Source organism: Sturnira hondurensis, unplaced genomic scaffold, assembly GCF_014824575.4.
Source record: "Sturnira hondurensis isolate 20B ecotype Veracruz unplaced genomic scaffold, ASM1482457v3 Scaffold0005329, whole genome shotgun sequence".
NCBI classification, from domain to species: Eukaryota; Metazoa; Chordata; class Mammalia; order Chiroptera; family Phyllostomidae; genus Sturnira; species Sturnira hondurensis.
This window is the reverse complement of record NW_028077960.1, coordinates 2,175,478-2,197,988: the sequence shown is the minus strand read 5'-3', so window position 1 is coordinate 2,197,988 and position 22,511 is coordinate 2,175,478. Positions and strand designations below refer to the sequence as shown.

Sequence of the window (22,511 nt, the reverse complement as noted above, 5' to 3'; positions counted from 1 at the left end):
CCGAAGGCATTGGCCTGTCACAGGCCAGCCAGCGAGCATCTTGACTGACCCCTCACACGTATAGACAGAGGGCCTCTGCCTCTACTCCTTGTAGGTCATCCTCATCCTCCCAAATCCAGCACACGTTAGGATCAGTGTTGTCTGAAAATGTCTTTTTATTTAAGCACAAAATTGAAACACAACATATACATTTGTACACGGAGAAAAAAAAATACTAGAAAGGAATTTACAAAACCTTGGTCACTGTCATTAAATTATCATTCAGCGGCTCTGGAGTGGAGTTGGCGGGCAGCCTCCTGGTTGGCCAGCTTTTTGAGAAGTCCCCAGTCCACAAACCCATTCCTACAGCCTCTGGAGGATATGGTGCAGGTGTTAACTGTGGACTCCTAGGTGCCCATCACAGTGACTCTCGCCCTAGGGAATCCCCAGGATCAGTGGAAGGTGACCTAGACTCTAGTCCTACTCAAGGAATGGGAGAACACTAGAGGATGAGTCTGAGCGGATTCCCCCAGCCCTTCCTGCGAGCCACACAACTAGATACTGCTGATGTAGGGGGCAGAGTGGGCAGAATCACAGGCCAAGGCCGAGCACAGCTGTCCCCTAGAAAAGGAAATCAAAGTAAGCAGAGACACAATGCACACCAGGACAGTTGGACCACCCAACCCTAGAAGACTGCTAAAGGCTGTGCAGGACAACTTGGGGTTGCCCTCCGTTCCTCCCATCCCCAAATCCCAACCAGCCCCAATGCACATTCAGTAAGTCTAAAAAGGGAAGGGCTCACGGAGAGCCCCAGATGGCACAGGATGCTGCCCACGCAGAAAAGTGCAGGGGGCGAAAAGGCCTACAAATCTGTGAGAAACATAGGGCTGAGGAAAGGAGGCCAGAGACCCGTCCAGAGGGATCTCGGGAGCTGGCCATCAGCCCAGATCACAGCTCATATAAAGGGGAGCCCTTGAGCCCTGGCCAGTGTGGCTCAGTTGGTTAGTGTTGTCCCATAAAACAAAAGGGGTCTTGGGTTCGATTCCCAGTCAGGGCACATGCCTAGGTTACAGGTTCAGTCCCTGGTAAGGGTATATGCAAGAGGCAACCAATTGACGTTTCTCTCTCACATCAATGTTTCTTTCCCTCACTCTCCTTTCTCCCCCTCTCTCTAAAATCTAGAAGCATGTCCTCTGGTGAGGATTAAAAAATAATTTTTTTAAAAAAGGGGAGCCCTTGAGAGTTCATCCCATGCTAGCAGGAAGGGAGGGCAGGACTGTGGAAGCCACAAGCTGTGTGCGGATTCAGATGCAGGCCAGGCTGCTAGGGGAGGAGTGGCAGCTCAGGCCCTGGCAGAACAACTACAGCTGGCGTGGGCCCATGTTGGCCAGTGATCTCGTGTATGCACACACATGTGCATGTTTCTGCATGTATGCACATCTGTGCATGTGTGTGTGTGTGTGTGTACATGTAGGGGGAAGAGAACTTTGGTCCCAGTGCTTCCAAAGAGACAAAAGAATCCTACTGAACCACCACCAGAGAAGAAAAGACAGTTTTGATTTTTTTCTTTTCTCTTGTGTAAAAAAGTTCCTGTCTCTCCCTCCCTCTCCCTTAGGTGGAAGGGAGACCTGGTTGATGAGGAAGGGGGAAGAGCCACGGCAAGACCCGCCCTGGGTCTGTGCTGGGCATAAGCACTGTTTAAGGCACCCACGGAAAGTGCAGTTCAGAAGGCAGGCAAGAGAGAAGGCAGGGCAGAGGGAGGAGGGTCAGGAGAACTAATTCCCCTGGAAGGCCCCTCGAGCAGCAGACGAGGCAGCGCTTCGGAAGGTCCTGTTGCTGAAGATGCCCTGGGAAAATTCCTCTTGGGCCTGCTGGAAGCTGGCCCCCGTCCGGCGGTACAGGGAGTGCACCTAGGGGAAAATGCTGTGGTGAGAGAGGCCCACCCTGTGGGCCCACAGGGAACCCAAGCCTGTCTGACCTCCCTCCTAGAGCCTTGGAGAAGCCACTGGGCCTTTGGGGATTCAAGAGGCCCAACTGCTGTGGTGAACACCCCCAAGGTGAAAGCAGGGGAGAGGTGCCTGCTTTCTGAGGTCTGCTGTTGGCCCAGCACCCACCACTCACCCGCTTCAGGAGGAAGAGTGCGAGCACCGCACAGAAGGTGAAGAAGCCAGCCACCACCATCATGATGATCGACACAGCCAAGTTCTGCTTCACTGCAGACAGGGCTGCAATCCAACCACTACAACGGGAGGAGGAAGCCAGAGTGTGTGTAGTGGGAGTGGGTCCCAGAGCTCCCCGTGAGGGGCTCTTCTCTAAGTGGCTGCTGTATGCTGCCCACCACCTAGGCCCACAGGCCCCCCACAGCCCACATGAAGTCTCTGGGCCACGTGAGGTCTGGAAGGGATGTGGCTGCTGCCCTCAATCAGGAGAGGGGGTGGGAAGACATGGAAAGCCTGGCTCTTCACTCCTGGGCCCACCCTCTGGAAAGAACTACTGGCCAATCCACTGTATTCATCCTGTCACCTCAGCCCCTCCCACTGGGGACCAGGCAGTCATGTCTACTTCCTGCGCCCCAGTTTCTTCATCTATAAAAGGAGATATCCTCACACTTCCTGAGTTAAAAACTTACTACAAAGTTAGTTATCAAAATAGTGTGGTTCTGGCATGAGGACAGACATATATAATATATAGATTGATGGAACAGGGTTAAAAGTCCAGAAACAAACACATCTGTCGTTAACTGTTTTTCACAAGGGTGCCAAGAGCATTGAGTGGGGAAAGGATGGTCTCTTCAACAAACGGTGATGGGACAGCTGGATATCCACATGCAAAACAATTAAGTTAGACCCTTACTTCAACCATACACAAAAATTAATTCAAAATACATAAATTACCTAATAATAAACAATAAAACTCTTAGAAGAAAACAAAGGCAGCTCTTCATGACCTTGGATTGTTGATGGTTCTTCTTAAATATGATACCCAAAGCACAACAAAAAAGAAAGATCGATTGGACCCCATCAAAATGAAAAACCCGAGCCGTGGCTGGTGTGGTTCAATGGACTGAGAATTGGCCTGCAAACCAAAAGGTTTCTGGTTCGATTCCCAGTCAGGGCACATGCCTGGGTTGTTGGCCAGGTTCCAGTTGGGGGCGTGTGAGAGGTGAACAGTCAATGTTTCTCTCCCTCTTCTTTTCCCTCCTTCCCCTCTCTATAAAAATAAATAAATCTATAAAAAAATAAAAGGTCTAGTACATCAAAGGACACTATCAAGAATGAAAAAACAAAATAGAAAAAGTCATAAATTACATATGTGATAAGAAGCCAGTATCCAAAATACATAAAGAACTAAACAACAAACAGATCATCCAATTAGCAACAGACTTAAATAGACATTTCTCCAAATAAGATACACAAATGGCCAACAAACACATAAGGATGACCAATCAGGAAATGCCAGTCAAAAACCACAGTGAGATACCACGCCTCTAGGTTGGCTATAATAGAAAAAGAAAACAGTGGAAAATACCAAATGTTGGCAAGGATGTGGAGGGCTGGAACTCTCATACACTGCTGTTGGGAATGTAAACTAGCCACTGTGGGAAACAATTTGGCAATTCCTCAATAAATTACACATAGAATTACCATGTGATCCAGCAATTCCACTCAAGGCACAAACCCCAAAGAATCAAAAACAGGTACTCAAAAATGTGTGCAGAAATGTTTGTAACAGCACTACTCACAACAGCAAAAAGGTGGAAACAATCCAAATCCCCGTCAACAGCCCTGGCTGGTGTGGTTCAGTGGACTGAGCACCAGCCTGCAAATCTGAAGGTCATTGGTTTGATTCCTAGTAGGGGCACATGGCCTGGGTTGTGGGCCAGGTCCCCAATGGAGGGCACAAGAGGCAACCACACATTGATGCTTCTCTCCTTCCCTTCCCCTCTCTCTAAAGATAAATAAATACAATCTTTTAAAAAGATTGTATTTATTTATTTATTTATTTTTAGAGAGAGGGGAAGGGAAGGAGAGAGGACGAGAAATATCAATGTATGGTTGCCTCTCGTGGGTCCCCTGCCAGCAACTGGCCTGCAACCCAGGCATGTGCCCTGACTGGGAATCAAACTGCAATCCTTTGGTTTGCAGGCCCGCGCTCAATCCACTGAGCTACACTAGCTAGGGCTCTAAATAAATAAAATCTTTAAACAAACAAAACACAAAACAAATCCCCATCAACAGTAAGTGAACAAAATGCAATAGAGTCAAACAATGGAACACCACTCAGCTACAAAAAGAAACAATGTACTGATCCGTGCTACAACATGACCCTTGAAAACATCATGCTTAGTTAAAGAAGCCAGACAAATCCAGTGGGACAGAAAGCAGTTTAATGGTTGCCAGGGGCTCAGGAGAGGAAGGTATAAGGAGTAACTCCTTACTAAATATGGAGTTTCCATTTGGGGTGATAAAAATGTCCTGGAATTTGCCCTGACCAGAGTGGTTCAGTTGGTTGGGCATCATCTTGTAAGGCAAAAGGTCTCTAGCTTGATTCCCAGTCAGGGCACACGCCTGGGTTGTGGGTTCGGTCCCCGGTCAGAGTGTGTACGAGGCAACTGATTGTTGTTTCTCTTTCACATCGATGTTTCTCTCTCTCTTTCTCCCCCCCTTTCCCTCCCTCTAAAAATAAATAAATATATTTTTTAAAAACCTGGAACTAGATAGTGATTGCACAACACTGAGAATACACTCAGTGCCATTGAACTGTATATTTAAAATGGTTTAAGCGGTACATAAAATGATATATTTTTTTAATTTTTAAAATATTTTATTTATTTATCTTTAACGGGGAAAGGAAGAAGAGAGGAAGAGAAACATCAATGTATGGTTGCTTCTTGTGCATCCCCTGCTAGGAACTGGTCCCTGCCAGGAACTGGCCTGCAATCCAGGAATGTGCCCTGACTGGGAATCGAACCGCAATCGTCTGGTTCGCAGGCCCACGCTCAATCCACTGAGCTACACCAGCCAAGGCTTTTATTTATTTATTTATTTATTTATTTATTTATTTATAGATTTTATTTATCTTTAGAAAGGAAGGGAAAGAGAGAGCGAGAGAAATATCAATGTATGGCTGCTTCTCAAGTGTCCCCTGCTGGGAACTGGCCTGCAACTCAGGCATGTGCCCTGATTGGGAATCGAACCACGATTCTTTGGTTCGCAGGCCTGTGCTCAATCCACTGAGCTACACCAGCCAGGGCAAAATGATATATTTTATGTTATGTGCATTTTATAATCAAAGGGAGTGTTATGAGGTGAGATGAGGAAGGCATTGGGAGGCTAGAGGCGGTAGAGCTCATCCGGGTAGGCTGAGGCAGGGCAGCAAGGGGTGAAGCCAGGATCAAAAATCAAGCCTTCTGACTTCCTGCCCAGGGAGCAAAGAGCAGTTGTTAAGCATGGCCTTTTTACCAAGATCTCACTTACAGTAATGAGTAATGAAAGTGGGTTGCCCAAGAGAAAAGGGGCCAGATGATAAAGAACAAGATGAGAGGAAGAGTAGCAGTGGAGGGCAGTGTGCACTTGGCTCTGAGTTAGAGGTGAGCCAGCCCCTCCCCACCACTCTGGACTTGCCAGCTCCCCTGGAGAGATAGGACCAAAATAGTACAGCCCTTCCAGGCTCAGGCTTTTAGCCAAGTGCCAGCCTGACCTTTCTGTAATGTTCCCTGTGCACTGAGACAGAAAGGAAAACATCAGCCATCACCACGTTCCAAGAGAGCAGCCAGAGCTGCAAAGACCAAGGCATCTATCAGCAGATGCCCAAACCCAAGGGCTTGCCTGGCACCTGTGGAAGTAGCACCAGCTTCTCAGAGGGTGTGGCAGAGGAAAATGGAGAGCCTACAACCCAGTGCAGGACACAGCCCAGGTAGCCTAAGGATTCAGGCCAAGTTCACCCACAGCACCCCAGAAAGTGATAAGCAACACAAGACAGTGAGTGGCTACTGGTGAAGAACTGAAGGTAGATCCAAGCTGGCCCAGTTACCACTCTCTCCGCCATGGTGGAACAGGGCCATCTGTGGGGCTCTCGGAGGCTGGCAAACAGGGTGAGAGAGGCTGGCCAAGCCTGAAAAGCCTAATTCCCACTGTATTGCCCCAGGTCTCACCTGTCCCCCAGGTTAGGGATGCCGATCAACTGGATGACATAGATCCCTATTTGACAAAAAAATACAAAGAAGAACACGAAGAAGCTGAAAGAGTTGTCGGACCTGTGGATAGAGGAGGAAAACCAGGAGTCACGTGAGGGTCTGGAACGCATTCCTCAGCATTCTTCACATGGTATGGCGTTCCTCCTCACCAGAAGCCAGAAGGCAGGACTGGAGAGCAGACAGGGCACCAGAGGACTAGGCTCACTGTCTGCAAGGACACACCCAGAGACACCCCCACTATAAACAAAAAGGGTTTGCCTTTTTCACTGCCTTCCAATTTAAGGGGTCAATGCTTGGCCCCTTTCTCAAAGAGCAGTTAAAGTTGCTTACCCAAAGGACAGTATAAAGGGCTTAAGAGTATTTCATAATAGGAAAGAAAATCTAAGTCAAAGGTATAAACTTTAATAATAAAACTGTAGGCCTGAGTGGCAGAAAAGGTGTTTGGGGAGTAGACCTAGACCAAACTGGTGTTTTGAGTAGCCCCACTTCCATGTCCTTGAGGGCTAGGTTATAGCGAGGGTTCAGGTCCCACCTGCTGAGTGCCAAGGAGTAGGGGTGGGGCAGGTTCAGCCACTGCCCTGCTCCCTCTTCCTGAGGCCTACTGGGCTCCCAGCGCTGAAAGCATCAGCTCTGAGGCACAATTCCAAAACCCTAGGATCCATTCAAGTCCACAGTATCTACTCTAGGTCACCAGGTCAAATACTGGCACTCAGCAATGGCCCACAGTTACTTCGGAGGCAGGGGCAGGGACATAAGGAAGCACGCAAAGATAAGCCATTCTGAGTCTGACTATCATAGAAGCTAGAGAGGCAACTTTCAACCTTTTTCATCTCATGGCACAGGTAAACTAATTACTAAAATTCTGTGGCATGCCAAAAAATATATTATTTGTCAATCTGACAAAAAATAAGTATAATTTTCACTCATTCACACCAGTTACTGTTGTGTTGGCTGTTGCTAATTTTTTGACAATTTAAGGAAAACGAGGTGAGCTTCCCTGACTAAGTAGTCGGGTATTGCATGCTTTAAGAATTCTTGCAGCACACCGGTTGAAAATTGCTTCCCTAGAGCCTTGACAGGGAGCTAAGGAAGTCCCTTCCCTCTTCCCCGTGAGTGACTAAAGTCCTCCTGCACCAAACAGACTGGGTCGTGGAAAAGCAAGTAAGGTTCCCCCTCCCTCTCTGGATCTCTTGTCCTGGTCAAGGGGCAGGGCCCAGGACAGACCTCTGGTACAACTGAAGAAAATGGCTCCTGATGCCTGCCAACTCTGGCTGTGGGTGGGAATGGGAAGTGAATTTCCCATAATTCTATTCTGCTTAGACCAGAATGGGGCCTTAGGGGTCATGGCCCTAGACCTGCTAGCTAGAATGCCAGCCATACACTTCCCCCTCGCCCCAGCCCCACTCACCTGAAGGCCTTATAGATGGGTCGGTACCAACAAAGGAAGGCACAGGGGGTGAAGATCACAAACCATAGGATTGAGAGGCCAAAGTCCACTCCCTTGCTGCTGTCAACTAAGAACCAGGACAGGCAGGCAAGTAGGTTCAGAAACAGGGTCACTGAATGCACTGTGGAGGGGGAAGACAGACGTGGGCTGGTGCCAAAGTGGCTTAAGGGCTCCTGGACACGGTAAACCACCCCCTGGAGAGGAGACGAGGTCCATGCTGTCAGGGCAGCTGCAGCAAGAGTCAAGGACCTCTATCTATACATAGGCAGGGCTAGTTCCCATCCTTGCTCTTCTGGGACCTCAAAATCAAGGACCACACCAAGCTCCTAAGAGGTGATAAAACAGCCCAGGTATCTGAGGGGTGGTGGTGGAAGAGGTGCAGACCCAAGAACTGACCTGTGGGAAACAGAGTCTTTCTCTTAGCAGCTCTTTTCCCTGGCCCTTGATGGCCCGCAGGGGCGCAACAGGGAGTCTTTTGTCCTTACTCCTAGGAGCCCAGGGGTCTGTAGGGAGGGCAGGCCTCCACCTAAGGAAGACCTTTTAGGGCAATGAGCTCATCCCATCCTCCTAGATGCATGGTCTGTTCTGGGCTGGTCCTTGAGGGGAGGTTCCCAGGACAGGGGACAGACTTCAGAGGGCCAATAATGTGTGCAGAAGGTCCATCACCCCAGCCCGACTAGCACTGAGGAAGGCTGGGGTCTGCGAGGGAGGAGCAGCCAGAACATAGATAGGGCTCTCAAGATATGGCCCATTTTTAGCCTTGAGCCCAGAGGGACAGGAGCTGGACTCACACATCCAAAGGTAGTAGAGCATCTTGCATATGCGCTGGTAGTCGGCAGGGATCTCCGTGGAGAAGTCCTGATAGAAGCAGGGCTTGACAGGGCACCACAAGGGTAGGGGTGGCCAATTGTTCTCTCTCACTGTGTACAAAGAGATGAGAGACAAGGCCCAGATTCAGCAGCAGTACAGCACAGTGCACATACTGGCCCAGTGTATGGGCCAAACCAGGTGTCCCAGAGGGGCACCAGCAAGCAGGGTCTTCATGGGTATTGAGTGGGAAGGGAAAAGAACGATAGGACATAAATGCACACACGCTCAGTCCAAAATAATGGACTCCAGATGCATTAAACACAAAGCTAAACTACTTAAGTGATTATTTTTTGAATAGTCTATAACCAAGGAATTGTGGGAGCAGTGACCCTACTCTATCAAAAAAATTTAGTGCTGAAAAGGAGCACAGAAATAATCTATACCCAGAGAGATTACACGACAGGTCTCCTGGCTTCCACCTTACTGCTCTCCCCAGGGCCAGCACTGTTCTAAGATGACCAAGAGCTCAGCAAAGACCGGAGGCTGCCTCAGGCTGACAAGCAGACTGAGGGAACCCTCCTGTACTAGGCCAGGCAATCCAGGGCCCCATGCAGCCTTACCATGTAAGTTGGCCACAGAGTTCTGCAACTCCCGCTCCTTGCGTTCCAGCTCAGCTGCTTTCCTGTCCAGTTCTTCCTGCTGCCGGAGCAGGCTTGCCTGGGCCGCAGAGGCCACAGCCTGGAGCGAAAAGGGGAAGTGGGAGGCAGTGAACATGAGAGACAGAGGGACAGTGCTGGTCTGACAGGAAGTCACAGGGCCTGTGCCCCACACAGGGAGAGCCAGCTGGGAGTTCCAGAGGCAGTACCCACCCCCAGTGTCTTAGGTACCTGAGACCATCACAGAGAGGCCAAGGTGACCTGTCCCCTACTGCCCTTATAACACCTCTGCCCCCTTCACCACTACCAGGGCTCTCCTCTCCCCTTCATTCGGAAGCTTGAGATAGGAGAACCACCCCCCCACCCCCAATACTGTAGTCCAGGCCAAGTCAGTTATACTGACCTTTGGGGTATCACCAAAGGGCAAAAGGCCTCACAAGAGACTATCCAATAGCCAGAAACCCAGAGACCCAAGCCTCGATTAAAGAGCCTAGAAGGGGTGTGTGTGAAGGGAGACAGTGCAAACCTGCTAGAGTTAGTGGGGAGGAGAGGCACCTGAGGCCACACTGTGTGTACCTGGAGCCTGAGGGATGTACATTCAAGCACCTCCCCTGCTCCTCACCTGAGGTCCACCTGAGCTATACCTGGTTATACCCTTGCACAGCCCCTAGGGCTGGCCCTGCTCTGCCTGGCTTTCATGGCAAGCAGAGTCTAAGCTATGTCCCCTCTCCAGACAGAGGAGGGCCTTTGGGTGAAGCACCCAGGGGACTCTATGTGAGGCTGAGCAGAGCTGGGCCCAGAGTCCCAGTCCACGCCCTGTCCCTGCTGGGACTCCAGCTGTTGGGGCCCAGTTCCTCCCGAAGGCTACAGTCCTTTACAGGGAGCAAATGCCAGACTGCTCATCTCACAGGACAGTAAGTCAGGCATATGTGTACATACATATGTGTGTTCTCTCTCTCTCCAAAAATGAGTTCTCCAAAGAGCTAAGGCTGCCTTCAGGGGGTAAATTTCAGGCACTAGGGGCAGAAGCAGGACCAGAATTGACCTTGCTGAAGGTCTCAGCCTATTCCTCCAAGCCTCTGACTTCAATTCTGCAGGACTGAGGATGACATCACCCAGCTGAACAAGCACGTTCTCTCTGCCTCACAGGACTCTAGAGCCATGTGTGGGACCCAGAGTCCCAAGGTTCCAGGGTCCCATGCAGGGGCAGCACTTCCAGAGGAAATCTGTCCAGATGAGGGGAGTAGCCTGAGACCCCTAGAGTCTAAAGCCCAGCTTGGGCAGGGCCCAGGCACCTTGCCCTCACTCATGCTCACCTATACTTTGCCTACCTTTGGAAGTGTTCGTATGTAGCTGTCTCTGAGAATACTATCTCCTCCTAGTAGCATCTGCCTCTCTGAGAGCTCGCTCCCTGCCAGGAATCTGGTAGGCAGGAACTTGCTGGCCTGTCTAAGCAGGAGCTGCAACACACAACTCCACTGTGGGTCACGCTCACCAGGGGCAGTGTGGAGCGTGGGGGAGAGCAGTGAGGCAAGGGGGTGGAGAGTTGGGTACCACGAAGACAAATTCACAGTATTTGGTAAAGGGACAAAGGCAGGAGTACATGAGGTTAGAAATAAAAACATAGATTCTGGGAGTAACAGAGAAACAACCACCAAAGGCCCCAGGAAGATCTGGAATGGCATGACAAGCAATGCACTTGTCTGAAGATGCTCAGCCTGGTGGGTGGGGCTTATTCTTTGGTGCTGGCAGTGGGAGTGAGGGTATAGCTGAGCAGACCCTCCATGTGCAAGTGACGAGCTCCAAAGAGATTATTCTGAGGGCCCTTGAAGGGAAGCCAGGGAAAAAGGCCCTCTGCCCACCCTTCCATCTCAGGACTCAGTGGGGTGAGGTGCTGCCCTTTGTGGCAAGGAGAGGCAAAGGGGATCTTCATCGACAGTACCTGGGGTGTTGGCTGGGCTGGCTCCACTGAGGGCTGGAGAACTGCCGGCTGCGAGGGCCCAGGGGGCTGGGTGACAGGAACTGTTGTTGCAGCATTTGCCTGAGTGGGAGAGTCAAAGGGGTGAGGAGAGTGGGACTCACCGGTCAGCCATGTGGGAGCAAACCCCCAGCAGGGTGAGTGATGTGCCCCTAGCTGTGACGAGTACTCCCTTTGGGCCTCCCTCTGTAGCTTCTTGGCCAAAAGCCTCAGACCCTAGGCTCTGTGAGGCCTAACCAGGCATTCCTGGCCTTTTTGGACCCACAGCTCCTGACACTGCCCTGCCCTCTTCAGGGAGGAGCCCAGACCATGGACCCCAAGGGGAGATTTGGTGGCTACGTCATCTTACCCCCAACCCCCAAGTTCACTTTGAGACTATCCTTTTGAGGACTGTAGCTTCTCAGAGAACTGTGTTTTGCTAAGGCTCCTTGCTCCAGAGACCCAGCACCAGCCAGCGGATCTGGGCAGAAAGAAGAGATGCTCACCAACCTCTGAGAAGGGGTTGAATTCCGCCAGGCCACCTTGTGATGCATTGGTCAGCTGGGTCACAGAGGGATCCTGAGAAGGTGAAAACGAGCCATTAGATGCTGAGGAAAAGAAAGAACCTTGATAAGGGACGGCCAGCCAGCAGTCTTGGGATGCCTGGCTGAAGTGAAGCTGCTGACGGCTTTTCCTGAAGAGCCTCTTCCGAAGGCGCCTGTGCCCAGCCCCTGCCACACAGAGCTACAATCCTTTACTTTTCTGGGGAAGGAGGAGTTCAGCCCAGATGACTTCCCAGAGAAGACACAAAGCAAGTTTTATACTTTGAAGCCTGGAAACCGATACTACCACCACCCACGTGTGTTCTTGTCAGTCAGTATCCTTTATAGATTTGTAACAGTTCACAGTATTTAACTCCAGGGAGTGGGGTTTTTTCACCAGGGTGGTGGTGAATGGGTGGAGACTTTTCACTTTGTAGCCTTTCTGTACTGTTTTTCTTTTCTTTTCTTTTTTTTAAATCCTCAACCAAGGACATGCTTATTGATTTTTAGGGAGAGGGGAAGGAAGAGAAACACTGATTACCTCTCATATGCACCCCAACCATGGATCAAACCCACAACTGAGGCATGTGCCCTGACTAGGAGTTGAAACCTGTGACCTTTTGGTTTCCAAACAACATTGCAACCAACTGAGCCACACTGGCCAGGGCTCTTTACCCTTTTATTTTATTATTTATTATTTTACTTCTCTTATTTTTTTAACAGACAGCTTTTGTTCTACAACCTCTACGAAAGGTTGTAGAACAAAAACATACTACTGGGTGCCTAATTTGATTAAATCAAGCGCTCTTACTAGGAATAAAAAAAATATAAGGGACTCAGATAAAAAGGCAGGAAAATGTTTTTGGTTGTATTTTCCCTAGATTCTTTTTTTTTAAAAGATTTTATTTATTTATTTTTAGAGGGGAAGGGAAGGAGAGAGGGAGAGAAATATCAATGTATGGTTGCTTCTGGTGTGTCCCCTGCTGGGAACTGGCCTGCAACCCAGGCATGTGCCCTGACTGGGAATCAAACGGCAATTGTGTGGTTCACAGGCCAGTGCTCAATCCACTGAGCTATACCAGCCAGGGCCCTAGATTCTTTTTTTAAAAAATATTTATTTACTTTTAGAGAGAGAAGGAAGGGTTTAAGGGAGGGACAAACATCATCGTGAGAGGAACATCAATCAGTTGCTTCTCGTACAGGCTCCGACCTGGGACTGAACCTACAACCCAGGCATGTGCCCGGCAACCTTTCACTCTGCAGGACAATGTCCAACTAACTGAGCCACACGGATCAGGGCTTTGTTTCTAAATTCTTTTAAAAAATAAATTAAAAATGTCCTCAGAACACAGCTTGTCCTAAGTTTTTAATTTCTCTTTTCCCATCTGATCTCTGCCAAAGCCAACCCTTCTGGCCTAGACCCTGCACAGGGCTCCCTGCCTCCTTCTTCGCCCAAGCAGCCTCCATGTTGGCCTGAGGCCAGTCTGTCTTCACCTTCCCCCTACCAAGCAGAGCTCCTTATACACTCCCCCATCCCCACGCACACAGGTAGAGGCTCAGGTCCAGCTCAACAGCAATGCTTATGTTCTGGGAGAAACAGCTGTGAAGGGTAAGAAGACTGCCACTGGATTCTGCCAAGGCCCCTGTTAAAGGCCTCACCTAGGCTTCCCTGTCTCCACGCCTCACTGTCCCTCACTATTTACCCAGATGCTCCTGTCCTTCTGGCCCAGCCTCACCTCTACCAGGAAGCCTCCATAGGCTGGATTTTTAAACACAGTTGTAACATTAAATAGACCCCCCTCAATTTTCTACATGGAAACGGACAGTCACCATGGTGTAGTACTTGTCCTAGGTCTCAAGATGGGAGCTGGCTCCATATTCTAAACATTTATAGAGCTCAGGGTCACACCCAAGGTGTTTGCTAACCTGTTCACACATAACAACTCTCCTCTTCCCACCTGAGCCACTGGTTCCTCGAGGGCAACACTCTGTCCGAGCTGCCCCAGGAACTAACCCAGAGCTGGGCACACAGCTCTTGTCTCTGGTTGGGCCTCATTCTCACACTTCCACTGGAATCCTCTGCAAAGACTCAAGGTGGCTCTGTCCTTTTTGCTGGACACCATCGCTGCCTGGTGGCTCCTACAACTTGGACAAAGTGGCAAGGTGAGGTTCAGGAGGTCACAAGAAGCTGGAGAAACTGGCCTTGAGGTTATTTTTTTGGCTGAATGACCACCAGATGTCTCTCAGAATTAATGGGCCTGCTTCCTGCAAGAACTATTCGGTCTCAGCATCTGTTCCCCTTTCACAGTCAGCAGACACCAGGCCAGGGCAGAGTGAGGGAGCTGAAGTCACTGAAATCAGATCCACCATCCAAGGAACTGGTTACTCAAGTCTGACTCACTACAGGGCAGAGGACAGAGGGGTGGCTCCGGTTGCAGTTTCAGGTACTGGCATACACGACCGTCAGAGGCACATGTTTACCAGAAGACGGCTCTTCTGCGGGGCTGGGGGCTGACTGAACTATACACACTGATCCCTCTTCCTTTTTCTAAAAACTTATAGACCCCAGGCGCACCCTAAACCAAACCTGTCTCCACTAGCAGGCTGTAAACCCTTCAGCCAGGTGTGCAGTTCATACTTTGGCTTCCTAGTGCTTGGTGATGGGCCTGTGGGGAGCAGAAGCTCAGGTAATGTCTAAGAATAAATGCTGCACGCTCTAGGGCTTCTGCTGTCTCTAGGAGGCACTGCCCAAATGCTAGGGCTTAGAGAAGGAGGCATCAGCAACACAGCGGCAGCCTCAGGGCCTCAGGCCGCAGAAGCATCTGGCTTGGGAAGAAGAGCCTGCCCCGCTCTGGAGGACAGGGATACTTCTCATCTGAGGAGACCTGGGCTCTTTCTGAAAGATGTGAGCGGCCCCAAGAGAAGCTGAAGCCTGGGGACAGACGTGGGGGGAGAGGGACTGAGAAAGGGAGCTGACACTTACTGTCTACTACATGCCAGGCTTACCACACCAGGATGCTACTGTGGGACTGTGGTCACCCCAGACCTGGCCACTGTATCAAGACACCTGAAAAGAAGGTTCCACCAGCCTTTTCAACCTGGTTCTTTGAGAAAATAAAGCCCCATTACCCTAAGGTATCCACTGTGTGCAATGATTTGACTTCTCTCCTGTGCAGATGGAACTGAACCATCCTGCTTATATTCCAGCCTTGAGAGAATGGAGAAAATGGTCACTTCAATCAGTTTTCGGTGACCTGTTGAAGGGTCCTGGCTAAGAAAACCTATACCCCTCCTCCTCACTGCACCTCACAACCACCCTGTGAGGGAGGAGTATTTGCAATGTGCAGCCGGACAAAGCCTCCACTCAGAGGGGAAGCAGCTCATCTGAGTTCTCAGGAGTGGTGAATGAACCCAACCCTGAATCTAAGTCTGTGTGTCTCCAAAGACGTGAGTGGTAAACCTGAGAGGGAAAGGCCCAGGTCCACCTTGCTCAGCAGTGCACTGCAAAGCCTGGTACAGCGCCTGGCAAATGGAAGTGCTCTATTAATGTGTGGTTGAGTAAGTGAACCCTACTCTGGAAGGACACTGATGAGGGCACCATGAGTGACTGGGACAACTGCTTCTGCTCATTTCTTTATTCCTGGGCCTTGATTCCTTCCTTCTTGGGGAACACCCTTGGTAGGACACAAGCAGAGGGCGTCACAACTGAGGCCCACACTGACCACCTGAACGAGGACTCTCAGCTTCCACTCTGAGTCACAGATAAGAAGTCAACAGCAGCAATCTTCCTTCCCACTCACCGAACATCAGCTGATTCACAAGGGGGTCAAGCGTTATTTAAAAAGATCATGAGAGCTAAGTTTCATCTACAAAGAAGTAACCTAAAATCCCCTCAGTGCCAAAGGCCGCAGACTGGCTAATGCCTTTTCCTGAATTCATAATAAATAAAATGCTCCTGAACTCAGTTTTTTTCATTCACTTAACAGTCACAAACAGTGTGAGGGACACACCAAGGCAAACAAGACAACAGCTCTTAGCCTTCTAGAGCCCACAATATAGTGGCTGAGACATGCACACAAGAACCCAGGGGGCTGCTAATAAGAAGGGAGAAGCAGGGAGGTCCAGGCAGGGCTTTGAGGAAGGCAGGGTTCCAATGGGGGGGGGAGGTAAGAAAGGCCCAGTGAGTAAATCCCACTGGAGCTCTGGGGCAAGGGAACACTTTCATGTCACTGGGGTGTGAGGGACCCATGAGAAAAGAGGCAGAGTTAGGCGTGAGCTCTGTCGGGAAGGAGTCTTGAAACACCGGGCTTTCACTAGTTTGGCAATGTCTCTGCGAGGCTCACAGGTCCTGCTGTGCACTAGCTCTCTAGCACTTTCCCTTGCTTTCCCATCCTACATCCACCCAAACTCCCAGGGTAGGGTTTACTTCTGGCTCCAAATAAACATTAAATAAATACCTCAGGTGCTAAAAAAACTCGGCCATTCTCTCTGGGAGACAAGGAGTCACCAACACTTGAACAGCTCGGTGAAGTCCTATCTGCTTTGGAGGCTGTGTATCACAGAACAAGAGAGAACCATCATCCCCAAACAGGCTGGCTGGGTCCCAAGGTTCCCACAGTTAACCTTGGTCTTCTCTGACTCAGAACCTAAGAATCCATCCTAAGAAAATATGACAAAAAACACATAAAAATCTGTACCTGCAGACATTTATTGCACCAGTATTTACAAGAGGAGAAAAAAAGCAGAAAACAATTTAAATACCCAGTGACTGTAAGCACCCATTCCCTCAACGGTGCACATTTCCTCAACGGCCTCAATAGCCACTAAAAGTGCCGGCATGAACATAGGGCAGCAATACAGAAAAGGCTTTGTTACATGAATACGTTTCATTCCAAGTACTCATGAAAAGAGACCGGGAAAAGTATCAAAATTACAATAGTTTCAAAAGCTTGGTAGAAATGTGGATGATTTATTTTGTTTTCCAAATTTCCTATAACGTGATTATTATTTTTACTTTAAAACACGTATTTTTAAAAAGAGCTTCAATACCCACCAAATGAGTCCGAATGACAAGGAGGGAGGCTGGAGCAAACGCCACAGTGGTGACACACAGATCACCCAGACAGCAAGTCTGAGGCATCAGGCTGGCCTCGAGGCCCCCACGACGTGACACAGCACCCCTCTCAACACAGTCGTTTCTCATACTGAGTCGCTCACCACTGCCTTTCATCTCAGTCTGCTGACTCCTGGGCAAACCACTCCACATGAAGCACAGGGCAAGGGCACCAAGAAAAGCACTGGTTCCTGCCCTCAGGAAGCAAACAGTACAGAGCATGAAACAAAAGATAAAGCAAACAGCCCTGGCTGGTGTAGCTCAGTGGATTGAGCGCGGGCCTGTGAAGCAAAGGATCGAAGTTTGATTCCCAGTCAGGGCACATGCCTGGGTTGCAGGCCAGTTCCCGGTGGGAGACAAGCATACACTGATATTTCTTTGCCTCTCTCCTTCCCTTCCCCTCTCTCTGAAAATAAATAAAATATTTTTTAAAAAGTCAAGGCAAACAGAGACAGCATATGGACAGTGTTTAACAGGTGAGGGCAGATGCAAGGGGATCACAAAGGAAGGAGGGATTAAGCTATCTGGGAGGGTCAAGAAAGGCTTTACTGAAGTGGCATCTCAGCTGAATCTTGAGAGATGAAAGAAATTCAGCAGGCACTAAAGGGGAAGACACAACTAGCCATGCAAAGACTCCACAACTTCAATAAACAGCTTGCATGTGTTCAGGGAACAGGAAAAGGTTCTGGGGGCTGTGGAGCGGACGCTGTACAAAGAGTAGCCAGGAGTACCAGGAAACCAACCTGAAGAAGGGGTAGGGCCGGAGTGTAGTTTACACTTTACCCTATGGACAACGGAAGACAACTAGAGATTGTGAGCAGGGATCAATTGCTGCGATCGTCTCGGCCAGCAGAGGGGAAAATGCAATGCCAGGGGAAGGATGCTGTGAAGACTGGCTGGGACCCAACAGTTCAGTGGGTGATGGTGAGGACCGAACTAAGGTATGACGGCTGGGGATAAAGAAGAGAGGATAGACTCCAATGACCCTTCTCAGGTAGATGCCACAGGCTCAACCATTCTGGATTCGTGGGGGTATGGCAATGCTACAAGGCAAGCGGGGGTGTGGCAGGGGGAGGAAAGGAAGGAGTTGAGTTGCCAGCTTGGGGAACTGGGGAAGAGGGCCACCAGTGAGCCCAATAAGTGATCATGGAACAGGAGGAACAGTGTTTTCAGGAGTGGGTGTGCGGGGGCAGGGAAGAGATCTGAGAAGACACTGGGTGAGCCTGGAGATCCATGTAGAATACATCTGGGTGGAATGGTTGACTATGGTGAGAGCTGAATACTGGCTTGATACTCAGAAGAAAGGTGAAGGCAAGTGTTCTAGATCTGTGACCACTGTTTTGTGAATGCTATTCTGAAACCATGTAAGTGGAAGAAATTACTGAAGGACAGAACTCCAGAGCACCCCTAAATACACGAGACAAATTTCTTGAGACAATGCCCTTGTTCCACAGGAAAGTTCTACCGGGTCCACCTGGTGGTTCTGAGAATTCCCAAGGTTAGAGTCAAGCTGGAGCCTGGCCTCTCCGGGGAAGTGGCAAAGCCATCAGTGTCTGTGCAGGGAACCTCATGTAATTTTGTTCACACCCAAAGCAAGATCTACCACTGCTTTCTCTTCCCATAAGAGAGAAATGTTTTAAATCTTTGGAAAGCAGCCACAGCACTGGTATGAACATAGGGAAGCAATGTGTTTGCAGATTACCTTTTAATTGCAAACAGGCAACATGTGAAAGTGATATGGTGTGATTTGAAGAACTCATGAAGACCTAAGTAGAAGTATCCAACCCTGTGGGCTGCATGTGGCTCAAGATGGCTATGAATGCGGCCCAACACAAAACCGTAAATGTACTTAAAACCTTTTCTTTTGCTCATCAGTTTTTGTTAATGTGTGTGTATTGGCCCAAGACAACTCTTGGGCCAACTCTTCTTCCAGTGTGGCCCAGAGACACCTAAAAGGCTGGACACCCCTGAAAGGCTTTCTCTGTTCAGCACCACCAGCTGGTCCATTCCTCTCCTTGGACTCAATGCTGGCCGCAGGGCTGAACGGACAGAAATGTTGAGGAGGACAGCAACACTGATGTTTGCCTGAGTGATCTGCCTGGTAGTGGACTGCTGAAGAATCAAATGAACAATGCAATGCCTGCCGTTTTAGCACTCTACCTCTTCATTACCAAACAAGACTGAGAAACTTTTAGGAGCAAACCCTGGAATCAGCCCGAACCAGGACCCACATCCCCAGAAAATACAGGGCAGATGCACTAACATGATGAATTGAGGGAGTGCCAGCCTTGTGAAATCGAAACAGTTTCCTGCTTCCTCCTACAAGTTTGATAAAACTTCTGCTGCACTCGTGACAACTTTCCTCACACAGCTCTTACTTTGCAGGAAGTTTTCTTTCTTTTTTAAAAAATTTATTTATTTTAATTGTTGTTCAAGTACAGTTTTCTCTTTTACTCCCATCCCAGCCCACCCCCACCCCCCACACCCCCCACCCCCCGCCAACAGGAAGTTTTCTAATAATCCCAATTATAACTATATGCAAGGAAGGTCACAAAAGCCCACACCCAAACTGTGGGGTGTGGGTGGGTGTGGGGAGTGGGTAAGGAAGTCAATTTAAAGGCGTACTGGGAGTTTCATGGGATATTACTGAGGTCGGTAGAAAAAGGATTCCATGGTTTAATAACTTTGAGAAATGTTAGGTCAAATAAAGTTGAGTAAATGTCTTTACTGTAGGATTTCTCAGAGCCTATAATAAGTTAACAAGCCTTATCCATCTTCAAGAAAAACGGAATAAGTAGTGATTCCCAAACTTATTTGACCACAGAACCCTGAGCGCCTTTAAGACTGGTATTACTCAGAACACACAGCTCTAAAGTAATGTCTTAAAAAACAATACCATTTAAAGTAGACTTAAAAACAGTGCCATCTGTATTATTCCAACCCCACACACTAGGGAGCAAATAGCTTAGCTAATACTAATTTGTTACTTTCACCCCCACCAGTACTCTCATTTTAAGAATGGTGGCAGTAGTGATGACGTAACATTGTTTCCTTAGCTGGCCTAAATAACTAAATAACCCCAAGGCAGAGCTTCAAAAATCTGTTAAACAGAGCTGTTCTGGGAATGAGCCTGGAGGTTTGGGCCCCTTCCTGCTGCAAATTAGCCAGTGACTCTGGCATGTTACATCCTCTCGGGATTCTTGGTTTTCTCATTCTAAACTGAAGGGGTTAGGATAGATTTCTGAGGATATTCCTAACTACAGTAGTCCATCATGGACTCTGAACACTAAGTTTATTTTCATAACCCACCACTGAGTGATGGAAAAAAGGACTGTTCTGCAGGCTGGCTTAGTGTGACAGATTCTGAGCCTATCACCTCTCTCCTGAGCTCTGCGCCAACACCCTGGGTAAATGAAGCTGGGCTCATACCCAGTCACCCTAAGGCTGCACCCTCCCAATGTTCCAACCCTGGCAGTCGGAACCTGACACTACCATCACAAGGAGAGGGAGGGCAGCTCTCCAGGAGCTCAGAGGCCTCACTTCCAAAGCTCCTTCTCTCCACAAACTGTGTGCCAAGAAGAAAAACCCAGCCTAGAATAAAAAGAATTGCAGCCAGCCAGCTCTCTTCTTCCTACACGCGATTCCCCACCAGATGTTGCCCTTCACAGGCCCACAGCTGCTTCCTGTCCTGTCACATCCTGGGACTGCCTGATGCACAAGCTGTCTTGCTTGAATGCAGAAGCTATTCCTACCACAGTTTGCACAATCATTTCTGGGGCCGGAGATGTAGTTTAAGACTTCCAAGCTACTGTTAATACAGGGCTGAACTCAGGCTGACTACAGCTGGCATTTGGGACAAGTTCTCTGCATCTTTGGACAGCTAACCACTTCTGTCAGATAGCAGACATTTTATTCCTAATTCTGACAGGAAAAAGCAAAGCAAATGATTACCCGGCACACACAACCAAAAGGCTACCAGATCCTTACTAAAACTCAACTCCACTATTATACAGCAAAAACGGTTACCAGAAGACAATAGCAGTGAAAATGCAAATGTTCTTTCTTATTCAACTAACAGAGATGACTGAATTACATTTTTAAAAAAAAGTCCCTGCAAAGGTCCTGTCAAGGAGCATTAAGCTACAAGAATTCCCTGATGTTACAAAGAACAAGTGCCCAAAATTTGCCTTGAGAGCTCTTGGCTAAGGCATCTTGAGACCAAGAAAGCAGCATAAAATTTTCACTCTCCTGACAACATAGAGTAATTCTGTTCTAGTTTCATTAATCTTGACTTTGACCCTTGAGGAGATTCAAGGTGGAAAAGCACAGGCTGTGAGTTGCAGGAAAGGACCCCTCCAAGGACATCCCCACCATGTGCAGGAAATTTGAAGCTGCCAAAGTCCAAGCAGGATGAGTTGGTGACATCCTGACAGCAGAAACCCTGGGACTCATAAATCACAAGTCAGCACAAGCTAGTTTTGAGCAGAACTGGTTTTGAGCATACATTAAACAAGAGGCAGAGGAGTTTGGGCATTAACAGGAGTCCCAGTCATTCATCATAGAAAAATAATACCCCTGTGCCCTTAGCTCAAAGGCAGAAATGTTTTGGCTTTAAGTAGGAAAACTCTTTCTTCCTTCATCATTTGTTCAAAAGGTGAAGCCAGCTTTATAGGTCAGCACGTCTCAACTACTTTGCCAAGGCATACAGGTCCATCAGGCCAACATTCCTTCTGTTTCAAGACCCTCAGCCCCTTCACGTCTCCCTCGCTAACCTGGGCCCTCCTATCAAGTCAACCTAGTCCAAAGTAACCCCATGGCCAAAGTGTGGGATTCTTATCAAAGCCATATTTCAGCTTCTCACCCACTCCTCAGCCTTCCTTTCCTGACAAATCCCAGGGGCCCTCCTATACCTTATACGCTAGTTTGGTTGTTGGGGGAGGGAGAACTGGGTTGTCTTCAGATCTCCACATTTCTTCATCCCACTATGCTGCTGTCACCCCCTTTCTAACGTGCCTCAAGCCAAGACTGCAAGATTGTGGTAGCTACACTTCTCTTTCTGGTGAAGTCACGTCTGTCCCTGACGCTGGGGGAATCCCCAGTCGGCTCCAGTTCCCTTCCCCAGCAATACCCGGTCAAAGAAAATTAGTCTGCGGAGTTAGAAGGTACCATCTCTTCCCAGGCTACAGCGCCAAGCCCCTTCGGGCCACCTGCTGCTAGTCCCGCCCCCACGGCACTATGATAGGCCAGCTCTCAGAGCCAGCTTTCCCATTGGGCAGTCAGCCCGTCCCTCCTACGCCACGTCTCCCGGCTCTAGCGAAAGAGGCCCGGGTGGAGGCCTTTGGCACTAGAGAGAGCTGTGAGTTGAAAGCTCTACCTGGAAGGGGTTTACGTCCATTGGGTCCGCGAAGGGGTTGGTTTCGAAGGCCGACATAACGGTCGGGGGCCGACTGGCGAGCTCCTCGAGCGCTTCTGCCTCCGGGCACAGAGACCCAGCGGCTGTCCGGGTGGACCCTCTACTTCCGGGAGCGAGCCGCTGTTCTGGCGCAGGCGCTGAGCCTTTCCCAAGAAGCGTGATCCTATACGTCACAGAGGTCCGCCACGCCCCCCTCACCACCACGCTAAAGAGTCTCCTTGCGTTCTCCTCTTTCATTAGCTCCTTCCTTATACCTGTGCTTCTGGGGGGTCCGGGCGGACCCCCAGTCAATGGATAGACTGGACAAGGGTGTTCAACCTGTGGCTTTCCGCCTGCATGAAGCCCAGGATGGCTATGAATGCAGCCCAGCACAAAAGCATAAATTTACTTAAAACATG

The 22,511-nt window shown here is 49.3% G+C and overlaps 1 protein-coding gene across 2 annotated transcripts; it reads right to left on the bottom strand.

The window, feature by feature from the left end:
* Window positions 1-1,538: 1,538 nt before the first annotated feature.
* SCAMP2 (secretory carrier membrane protein 2) lies at window positions 1,539-22,254 on the bottom strand. Of its 2 annotated transcripts, XM_037047021.1 has the most exons (9): window positions 22,075-22,253; window positions 11,556-11,624; window positions 11,031-11,129; window positions 9,053-9,170; window positions 8,414-8,542; window positions 7,584-7,743; window positions 6,134-6,235; window positions 2,101-2,218; window positions 1,539-1,889 (listed from the first exon to the last, which is right to left on the bottom strand). In XM_037047021.1, the coding sequence occupies exons 1-9, from the start codon at window positions 22,129-22,131 to the stop codon at window positions 1,755-1,757; spliced, it is 987 nt and encodes a 328-aa protein (XP_036902916.1). In that variant the 5' UTR covers window positions 22,132-22,253; the 3' UTR covers window positions 1,539-1,754. The 2 variants fall into 2 exon arrangements, with proteins under 2 accessions (XP_036902916.1, XP_036902917.1); XM_037047022.1 differs by lacking the exon at window positions 6,134-6,235 and having other exon boundaries at window positions 22,075-22,254.
* Between the last annotated feature and the right edge of the window lie 257 nt (window positions 22,255-22,511).